The sequence below is a fragment of the Ochotona princeps genome, chromosome 9, assembly GCF_030435755.1.
Source record: "Ochotona princeps isolate mOchPri1 chromosome 9, mOchPri1.hap1, whole genome shotgun sequence".
NCBI classification, from domain to species: Eukaryota; Metazoa; Chordata; class Mammalia; order Lagomorpha; family Ochotonidae; genus Ochotona; species Ochotona princeps.
This window is the reverse complement of record NC_080840.1, coordinates 77,369,606-77,380,365: the sequence shown is the minus strand read 5'-3', so window position 1 is coordinate 77,380,365 and position 10,760 is coordinate 77,369,606. Positions and strand designations below refer to the sequence as shown.

General features: G+C 50.9%; 1 protein-coding gene, 1 long non-coding RNA gene and 1 pseudogene across 4 annotated transcripts in view; 1 reads left to right on the top strand and 2 right to left on the bottom strand.

Annotated features, from left to right (window-relative positions):
- The first annotated feature begins 1,656 nt into the window (after window positions 1-1,656).
- Window positions 1,657-9,885, top strand: LOC131481168 (uncharacterized). The gene is made up of 3 exons (XR_009246109.1): window positions 1,657-1,948; window positions 8,100-8,248; window positions 9,785-9,885. It is a non-coding gene; the product is annotated as an uncharacterized LOC131481168 (long non-coding RNA).
- Window positions 3,295-5,396, bottom strand: LOC131481167 (CXXC motif containing zinc binding protein-like; annotated as a pseudogene).
- Window positions 5,582-10,760, bottom strand: part of ADAMTS2 (ADAM metallopeptidase with thrombospondin type 1 motif 2) — a 181,999-nt gene continuing 176,820 nt past the window's right edge. For 2 of the 3 annotated variants that reach the window (XM_058668835.1, XM_058668837.1), the window contains one exon: window positions 5,582-7,131. In XM_058668835.1, the coding sequence (XP_058524818.1) occupies window positions 6,674-7,131 (458 nt within the window). In that variant the 3' untranslated portion in view covers window positions 5,582-6,673. The remainder of the gene's footprint in view (window positions 7,132-10,760) is intronic. The other variant, XM_058668836.1, reaches the window with a different exon arrangement.

Sequence of the window (10,760 nt, the reverse complement as noted above, 5' to 3'; positions counted from 1 at the left end):
CTTCCTGTCCCTGGTTCCGACCCAGTTCCCTGCAAATGTGCCTGGGAAAGCAACAGAGGATGACCTGAGTGTCTGGGCCCCTGCACCCAAGTGGGAAACCTGGATGAAGCTCCTCGCTCCTGGCTTCAGCCTGACCCAGGTCTGGCCTTTACAGTCATCCAGAGAGTTAAACAGTGGCTGAAATTCTCTTTCTGAGTATTTATCTCTCTTTCTGTAACTATTTCAGATTAATGAATAAATCTTCAAAAAAAAAAATAAAATGGAGAATAGTGTGTTGAAGGTAAAGCCAGCAGCAGCAAACCATTCACATCAGTTTGAGAGGGAATAAACTAGCCTTGCCTGTGCCCTGGGTGAAGAGGACTGATGATGAACAGCAGGGACGATTGCCAGTGCCATGGGACCACTGCATCATTCACCTCGTACATCACTGCAGTGAGTCCCAAAACTGCACATGCGGGTCAGCAGCAGACAAAGGCAGAGATCCAATGGAAATTTTAGACAAGTGGGATCCATATGCTGAAGTGTTTCTTTAAAGATTGGTGACAAGAAGAGTTGTGGTAGGGTGCAGCTGGCTAATGGCACCCCAAGGCAGTACTAGGTTTTGAGCATGGCTAAACACAGCTATCTGCTCTGTACCTGATTGGCCTAAGATGCAAGCTGAGTGATTTGTAATACCCATCACCTAAGCTGATTGGAAATAACCACTACATGGCCATGTGGTGCAGTGGTTCCTGGAGTGTAGAAGAAGTTGCTGTTGCCAAGTTTGACTAATAAAGACTCTTCTTAACATCCTAAATTTATGTCTGGTGCTATTGTGCTTGCTCTCTGCAACAGAGTATCTTGAACTTGGTGGCGCTTATGTTGAAGAATTAAGTGTGTATTTTAATGATTTTTATGAGTGTTATGAGTCCCCTCATATTCCAGAACTTGCCAAATTATGCACCTAAACATATGCAGTTTGTTGCATGTCTATTATACTTGAAAACTTTTTAAGTTGGATGTGTTGAAATATCTTGTATTTTTATTTTATTCAAATTCTTCATTTGTCCACAAGCAAATGAAAATTGAGAGCTGGAGACCACAGTGCTAAGCCTTTCGGTTGATTGAAAAGGTTCAGCTTGAGAGTAATAACAGATGTAGGCAAATCAAGAGTCCATGTTGAGATTTCTTGAATAATCATTTAAAGTGAAATGGAAAAACACCAAATCTAGAGGAAGGGAAGAAAGCAGAGAACACACAGGAGGCCTATAGACCAGTGTTGGCACCTGTGATGCTGTGAAATGTCCAGTTAAAATGTAGTCCACTGAGATGTTAGACGATGTTAAAATGATGTGTATAAGGTATAAGTAGATACACAGAACATAGAGAACTTGAAAATAGAGTAATAGAAATTATTATCACGCGAAGACAGCTCACTCTTAGGGGAAAGCTTCAAGAAAAGCTTCTATTTCTAGCAATAAAATTGGTCAATTCATAAAGATGAAGGAATAATGTCACCAAAGAGGTAAGAACCATGAGAAGTCTCTGCACTTCCCTATTGATGGCATCCAGCTAATAAAACACTGTTTTTTGTTGTTGTTATTTTATTTTTTTAACAAGAGTGGGAAAACTTGTGATTGTTTAGGAGAAACAGTAGAATCCACAATGAGTGGGAGTGATTTTAAAAATTGCTATTTTAATATTGATTACTTGGGTGAGGGGGGTTAGGGTGAAGAGGGTCAGGGCGGAAGGAAGGTGGGTGAGACAGTTCAGTTTTATCTCCTGTGACTGAGGGGATGGCAGGGGAAGTGCCCCGCTTCCGATTACAGTGCTCAGGAACGATTGTAGTCATTTGCTGTCACCTTGGAGACCCCAATGTGGGAAAGAACATTCTGAAGGTGTCACTTGAGTGGTCATGAATATTCTGAGAAGTTGTTGGCTTCAATGAACATGAGAAATTGCTTTCAAGGTTTAGTGACTGTTACCTCAATGTGCCTGTAGAGCCTGTTGCATTGTTGTTCAATCTGTCCTGCTTTCCATCTTTGGGTGAAATACTCCAAGTCTTCTGTTGACTTAGATGAGCTGCCTGTTTTGTCTTTCGTGTGCATCTGAATATACTCTCTATTGTTGTGCCTGAGTCAGCAACAATTGAGGTGGCCCACTCCTGCAACATGTGCTCCAGGATTAAACCACGTCTATGTGATTTTCTCTGAGGTTGGGGATTGAGCACAGTGGCCCAGTTGGGGAGTTCCCCTCCCCAAGAGACCTTGCCTGGGAGGTTCTCACACCTGGCTCTCCTGTGCGTTGGTTGTGTAGATCAAATGCAGTCTGCCCCTAGTAACAATCAATGCATGTACTGGTGGGTGAGAGAGACTGCCTTGTCAGCCCTGCCCCCAGCCCCAGTTCTTATGGAAACTGGTTGATTCTGAGGCCTAGCCCAGCCCAGCCTGCCCTCAAGCCTGGCTTTCGTATTAACAGCAGGTACTGCAGCCATATCATGGTGACCCTATGACCCCCTACCATGCCTGCCCCCAAGTTTGGTTCTCACATGTGCTGGTTGGTACCATACCTGCGCCCAGGCTCAGTTCTCACATGTGCTGGTTGGTGCTGTGCCCCAGCCCAGCCCAACCTGCTTCCAGTCCCAGCTTTTACTAGTGGGCACTGTGGCCTAACCCAGCCCTGCCCACTCCCAAGCCTGGTTCTCATGCACACTGGCGGGTGCTGCAGCCTGGTCAGGGCAACCAGTGGGAGACATTAAAACAACTTTCGGTCAGATTATTAGAACTAGAAGACAAAAAAAAAAAAAAAATCAAGAAAGAAAATATTTAAAAACAAATCTGACTCATAGGCATGTACAGAATATCCAACAACTGCCAGTTCCACATTGTTTAAAAGCAACATGTGCTACACTTACAAATCTTATCAGAAGGGACTTCCTCTGCCAACCCCCACCCTGCACCTCCCCAACGCCCGGTAATACCTCGGGGCCACAGAGAATGGGAGTTTTCTCAAAATACAGTGTACTGAAGACAGGTTGGGTGATCAAATTTAGCAAGGAGAAATACAGGACTCCTCTCAATTAAATTTCAATTCCAGGCAAAAAAGAAAGGATTTTTTTTTTTTATTGTAAGTAGACTCCATTTTTATATGACAAAAGTATTTTCCATTCCTCTGAACTTCAACTATAACTCAGCACCTAAAGGTTAGGCTTTTGTTTTGTTTTCATGGAACTCCAGTATTAGGAGGGAAGGGCTGTGATGAAGGAGGAAATGGTGCCTGAAGGGTCTCCACCTCCTGTCTGCACTCCAGGTGCAGCTGGGGACTCTTGCGGATTCTAGCCACTAGGGCACCGTACCAGGCCATTCTCAGTCCTTAAGGTAAGGATGCAGGCAGAGGGTTCAGCACTTCAGGAACTGATTGGTGAACTCCTGGATTCCCCCCAACTCCTGATCCTGCTCATGACAAACCTTCTCCTGCAGCCTGATGAAGACTCCCGGACTCCACACCTTTGGTAACAAGCCTGGCTTAAGGCTGGAAATCAACAGAGGCCCCGGCATTCAAACGTGACTGTTGTCTTGAACTTGTCATTGTCTTCAACATTATAAGACTTGATTGTGCTGCTCAGAATTTTGATGGAGTCTTCCCACGCACACAGTTCTGCCACAGAGGTGCTGCCTTGGCCACCCTTTAGGGCCACACTATCCATCTGGTGGATGTACTGCCACTTCTCCAAAACCTCACCACATTTCATACTGAGGTGCCAGTGGAAGTCCTCGCCCACAGGCTGCAGATGGCTGACATTCTCCAGTGTGGCTTCAAGTTGCTACACAATTTTCCCCATGGTGCCTCTCTGAGTGCCTCTGGCCCTTCCCGGATGCTGGCTCAAGCAACCGCAGCTCAGCTCTCACCAGTGCTGCCCCACATCTTGGCCTGGTAAAGGCAGCTCATCCTCAGGCTCCCACCTGCCAGAGCTCAGGCTAGGAGGAAGGGCATGGGTAGTCAAGGCACAAACACACACAGATGTGATTTGCAAAACAGACATTTTCAACTTTAATAACTTATCCAAGTAAGGAGTCGAATTTTATTGCATAGAACAAAAAGGTATCGGTGGCTATTATCAGAAAAGATAGTTTTGTGATTGGAACTCAGCACCTGGATTGAGCATCGTGGTCGCTGTCCCCCAGGAGCACACAGCCACGAGGCTTTAGCTGACACAGACATCGTCAGTGAGCACCATTGCTGTACCCCAAACAAACAAACAAAAACCCCTTGAAATACAAATGAAAGGCTTATACAGAAAAAACCATGGAAAATTGGAGCACCAGGTCCCGGAAGTCTGCGTGAAGAAGTGACCGAGTCATCAGAATTGCTGGTGCCTTTGACAGCCCAGGTCTCAGCCCTATGCTAGGACCCCCAGCCCCTTAAGGTGTCCTCCTGCATCCGCACCACTCCCAGAGCCCTCTGCCTCAGCAGCCGCCTCTGGACGTGCAGACTTGTCCCGCAACACCTTTTCTAGCAGTCTCCACACCTGGGACTAGGGCTGGGGGAACTGTGGTTCTCAGAGGATCACCAAGTTCTAGGGAACCCTGTGGATAACTGGCCCAAGGTACTTGTGGCACAGCCACGCAGACATGCAGTTGCCAAAGGGCACCTCTGCCTCTTGAACCAAGGACAGGTCACCTGGGAGCCTCTGTCAAGCCCTGCTTCCCCAGATCTGGAGAGGAGTGTCCCCCAAGCATCCTTCATGCCCCAGGGCAGACCTACATAAGGCAAGTCCAGTCATTCAGTCTGAGTAGCACCAGCTGCCCTGGGCTCAACAAATGAAGATGAGTTGTGGGCGCCATTCCCTGGTTCTAGAGAAGGCAGGACAGCAGACACGCTCTGGAGCACATATTCATCAAGAAGGGCTACCAGGAGGAAGTGTCAAAAGCAGTTCCTCATGTTGGCTGGGAGACCCCAAGGGACAGGCATGCATGGGCAGGGATGACTGAGGGGATGAGACAGGCTGGCAGGAGGTGGGACTCCTGCAGGGGACAGCTACCATCCAGTTTGCAAGTTCAGCATCACCACTCAGGCTGGCTCCTGCCCCCTCACTGTGGTCCTCAGACTGTGCACCCAGACATACCCACACAGGCAGATGCAGAAAATGGCCTCTGTACCTCAAAGCTCAACAGCCTCCTGAGTCCCAGTGTTCTTGTTTATGTAATGGGAACTTGATCAAGACAGACTTCTAGAAGATCTGTGATCAGGAGAACATAACCTCTAAAACTTTCCCTGGCACAAAGGGGCATCAGCACTGCTTGTCTCTTGGCCCAGTTTAGGAGCCCGTGGATCCTGGGGCTTATGGTTTGGGAGAGTCCAACTGCATGCTTGCAAAGTATCAGTGCAGCCAAAGGCAAAAATTAGCTTCCCTTCTGCTGTCCCGCTGCGGCTTCCTTGTTCACAAAGCACCATTCTGCTGACAACAGAGATGTTCAAGCTTGAAAGAGCAAGAGGCAAAGCAAGCCGACTCCACCTCCGCCCCTGACACTGCCTGCCCTTGATACAGAAGTAGGGCAGGGCAGGGTGAGACTGGGAAGCATGTCGGGGCTCAAGAAGCCCAGGATTTGGAGTCTGTTAGCTTGGTGCCTGGTGGCTGCTTGCAATCTTTCCCAACCCACCCAGCCCTTGCTGGGAAAGGAGAACCTCAGCAGAGCCCATGACCCCCTCATCCTTCTGCTAATTCCGGGGAGGAAGGGATTGAGGCCAAGCTGCTTGGAGAACATTGGGGTCAAATATCAGAGCCTGGGTGGTGGTCACCAAGGCCGCGGCCAGTGGAGAAGAGGCCTGGGATTGCTCCCTGTCCTCGTGCCTCTATTGCTTTCCTGAAAAAGAAATAGCCCTCAAATGCAGTACAGCATGAGCACCAGATGGGCCAACTTGTTCTTCCTAAGTCCTTCATTCATGAACAAAAATGCATCAAGCCAAGACAGGAGACCAGAATTTGCCGCCTGGTGGAGTGGGACATTAGAGACTACAAGATCCTCTGAAAGTATTCCAAATAGACCTTTCAAGATGGAACATGGTCACAGGTAAATCTATGCTTCTGGAAAAGTGCATAATGTGGCAAGAACAGGGTTAGTGGAGAAGAGACACACACACACTTCGTGTGGCAGCAATGGCCACCGCCAGCCATCAGCCACCAGCCATTAGCCATCCCCAGTTGGCCACTACTCTCATCCTGACCACCTGCCCAGCTCTTACACATCATGATCTCTGCTCCACGGTACTCATCGTAGTGACTGGTTGCTTTTCAATCCTAAGTGTCACCATGAGGCAGAGCATCAGGGATTGGAAAGGAAATGTGCCATGACGCCACAGGAAAAGAGATTCTCAGAAGCTTAGGGCCAATTTCTCTGAGTTCCATGTCTGCCCTCCCCTCACTTGCTGATGGAGCTGGAGAACCACTTTGCCCTCTTCCCCAGGCACAGGCACCACTTCTGTGGGATCGAGGCTGTCCCTGCGCTGAGAAACCCTTGCTAACCTGGTTAGCATGTGCTCACTCCCGTGTTGCTGTCATGCCCCCTTCTCCGCCTCCTCAGAGCCTTTTGGAATCAGGAAGTTTGACTTGATTTCCACAACACAGCACTGGCTATCCTGTGGGCCATCTCGATAAGCAAGAACAAAAATGCTAGGCTGCTATCTTTCCACTTTATTAGAACTTTGTGAGCACCTCTTTCTTCCGTATCTCATCGATGAGCTCTTGGATCCTTCGGTTCCTGGTCTTCTCGTAAGGGCTTGGGCGTCGTGGGATCCGGTTGGGAGGCTGGGTTTCCTCCTCCAAGCCGTGGGGTTTGTAGGGAGCATCCACAGCGTTGACTTCTGGCTGGTCCTCCGTGGCATTGATGCTGGAGGTGTTGCCAGGGACCTCCAGCGGGATGACTGGAGACAGTGGTGCCTCAGTGACCGGAGTGGGTGCTGGGAATGTGGGCATGAACACCTCTATGTCATTGTGCTTTCCAGGCGGGGGTTCCAGCCTGTCGTCCACTGCAGTGAGGTTGCGGTATAGGTTACAGGACTTGCAGCACAGCTTGTTGTAGCTTGGGATGGAGCAGTAGCGAGACAAGACTTCCATTCTACAGAACATTGACTTGTCGCCCTGGCAGTGGCCTTCTGAAAGACACAAGTGGCACAAATAACCAAAGGACAAGAGAAGGGGTGGGGGAGGACTCTGTTTCCCCCTCTGGAGGGTGCAGCTTGCAGGAGGAGGCGTGGTGTGACAGAGGCGAGAGGCAGCAGAGAGGCAGGTGAGCTGAGACAGAAAGTGTGGGTTGTGGATGGGGGCAGCCAGGAAGTCCCCCTGGAGCTCCCCACCCCAGAGTGCACTGTACAGCTGTGAGCAGCCGTGTGCTCCCCTCTTCCAGGCAGGTCCCAACTAATGCAGATCTTCCCATGTTCTTCAAGGTTGGAGACAGACATGAGGCCACTTGGTTTTTATAGAATGACTCCAGTATCGTCTTAGGGAAGGGAGCTTGGCCAGAGCTCCACCATCGACACCCCACAAGGAATCTCAGGGAACATTCGATGGTAGGCAGACAGAATTTGACTCAAACTACAAGGGGGTAACTAGACAAAGTCAAACCTGAAGTAGTCAGTTCCTAAAACCCAGCAGAGTCAATCCCAAGGCCTGACCTGTGGCCTCCTGTGCCCCATCACGCCTAGTTCCCATTGTTATTCTGCCTCTTCAAATGACTTTGGCCACTGAGCACAGGCTAAAGAGAAATCAGAAGCCTGTGTAGGCTTTCTCACGCTTGCCTTGACTCACCCCATGGCCTCACGCCCAGCCAGTGCTCTTTCTAGCGCTTGGGCCCTGCCATGCTGAGCTCCTGGCCATTCCCAAGCAAACTTGGCACCTTTGCAGAGACTAAGCTCTGGGCCCAGGACATCTCTGCCTTCCTTTCCATCCTAGGAATGACTATCCACAGTGTGTGACCCAGCCTGCAGGAAAACCAGAACTCTGCCACAGAAGCCACCACCGTCTCTCCTCCTGTGTGGCTCTGCTGGCCCTGGCCTGCAGGCCAGATGCAGTTGGGTCAGTTCGAGCCATCCAGTTCCTGCTGTGCTCACTGTATTCTTCCCAGATTGCCACGCTCCTTCTCTGGCCCTGACTGCCCCAACCAGACCACACATGCCAACACGATTCATATAAAGCTTGGGTACTGGAGAGCACATCTTGGAACTGTCCGTGTTCCTGGTCCTGTCTGCTTGGGTCCTCTGTTCAGCCACAAAGGTAACTTTAACCCTGCCCCAGGCTCTGCCATAATCTCCTTCCCCTCACCTGCCTCAACCGAGCCCATCTCTGAAAGGAGAGAGAGGAGAGGGAAGAATGGAAGGAAACAAAACAAGACAGGCTCTGGATGGGACCCCCACCTGACCGTTTTTCTGTCCCAGTCTGCCACCCTACCTACCTCTGAATGTGTGCCTTGCCCTGGAATTTCTGGCAGCAAACAAAGCCTCCTCTCACCAAAGGCTAGTGAGCCTGGCACCCTCCTACTCCTCCTGCATGGACACTGCCCAGCCTGGGATTCTTTCCTCGAGGCCTGGGACTGGCTTAAACCACCCAGCAGCTCCTGCAGCTTTACACCCTGACAGACACCTGTTTACTGGCCATGGCCCAAGCCCCACCGTCACTCCCACAGGTCCCAGCAATGCCTGAGCCTCAACATGTCCGGCCTGCAATGCCTCAGAGGGAACCCCAGGGCTCCAGCCTTGGTGACCCCTTACACCTTCTGCTCCCTCACCCGCAACCCTTTCATCTCCAAGGCTGTAACTGTCTCAGACGTGTCCTTGGCCACGTCTACATTCCTTTCTCCCTCTCCTTCTACTCTTGACTCCTGGCCTCCATAACCCCATCCTTACTCCCTGCTCACCCTGGGCCATTCACAAGGTTATTTGCTACCTGAAGGTGCCACCATCTATCCCTGAAATTACAGGTCACTGTATTCACCTCCCAGCCTCACTCAGGCCTGGGGCTACCACCTCGTGCTGCGTTCCCTACAGGACCTTGGCGTCTACAACGGTGTCTTCCCACACTTCCTCCCTCCAAACACCACGAGGCTCAGCTCAAACACATCTTCCCTGGGCAGGCTGAGCCTGACCACAGCCCAGGATGTGAGCCACCCATAGTAGGTGGTCTCACAGGGTTGCATGTCTTCCCAATACCAGGTCCCTGCCGGCAGGTGCCTCACATTCTCATTCTCCTGCCAAAGCCCCCTCAAGGGCAGATCCCTGGGCTGTGTTTGGTCACCTTTGGCCTGGGGGCCAAAGCCACTGAATCAGAAAGAAGTGAACAGGAGACCTTGGAGTAGCTGAGGGTGTCCGAGTCCAGGAGGTTGAGAATTTCAAAACAGCAAAGACCCAGCAGAGGAGGAGCTCACCTAGATAGAAGCATACAGCACCAAGAGTGGACCTGGCTTTGCCTCTGAGCTTCTTTCCAGTGGCCGCAGCAGCCACTGCTAGAGTAAGACAGAAACAAAGCAACGGCCGCTCAGGAAAAGCCCTGTGGTTCCCCAGGACAGAGGTCGAGAAAGGTGCCTGGGTGTAGAGGGACTGGGAGCTGGCCTCCTGCCCAGCAGGAGCTCCAGGAACCAGGTGGGCAGAACGAGGGACAGACCTTGGGCTTTGGGGCTGGGAGGCTGTTACCCTTGGGTACAAGCCTTCTATAGTACCCAGGTGGAGTCAGAGCTGGGTTCAAGTTGGGGTGGAGGAGACATGACTCCTGAACCTGCTCCTTCCTGGCTGTCATCCCTTCCCCTCCACCCTACAGCTGAGCCATAAGCACCAGACACATGGTCCCAGCACTCAAGGGCACATCAGGGGCCTCCTCCTCCAAGGCTTGGAAAGGGAAAGAACTGGATTGGATGGAGCTACACAGTCACGCCCCCTCTCCTGTCTGTCCCTGTATATGAAGATCAAGTCTGAGACCCCTGAACAGCACAGCTCACATTTACCTGGGACAGGGTTCAGGCTCGTGGCCCCTCCCTCCACCTGCTTTCCTAAAGAAGGTGCTACTGGAACACAGTCAGTCTATTCTTTTATCACCGTGGGCTGCCTTCTTGCTCTAGTGGCAGAGTTGGGCACAGGCCCGAGGAGTCGGAAATGTTTCCTACCCGACTGTTCACCGAGAAGGCTGGCTGAGCCCTGGTCAAGGCCATGGCTGGACCAGAACTGAACAAGAGTCCCCACTCGGCTCCAGCCCAGAGCAGGAGCTGCCCTTTCCCCACGTGCCTCTTCCCACCCTCTTTCCTGCACCTGATTCCCTCAGGACACTCAGCCCCATCACTCATCACTCTGTGGGGGTTCAGCAGTGAAACAAATGCAGAAATGAGCAAAACTATGAGGAAAGCCACCAGTCAAAAGCTTGATGATGCTCACATTAGCCGAGTAACTTCTACAGGATTCAGTTGGCTCGCTGTTACCTATGGGTTTTGCACCCACAGACCTTAAAATATCTGGGGGAAAAATGTATCTGGACTGAACAGGTATAATTTTTTTTTTCTTGTGATATGCCCTGTATATTCAGTGTGGTAACCGTTCCAGGCCTTCCCATCATATTAGAGGCTGTGCATCACCTAGAGGTGATTTGAAGTAGGTGAGGGGATAGTGAAGGTTCCGTGCAAACCCCTCCCTTCTCTGCCATGAGGGACTTGGGCATCTGCATGCCCTGGTGTCTGCAGGAGTCTCGGATACAAGCCCTCCCTGGGGACCCTTCAGGGCAACTTGTTGCTCCTGCCACCTTGGCA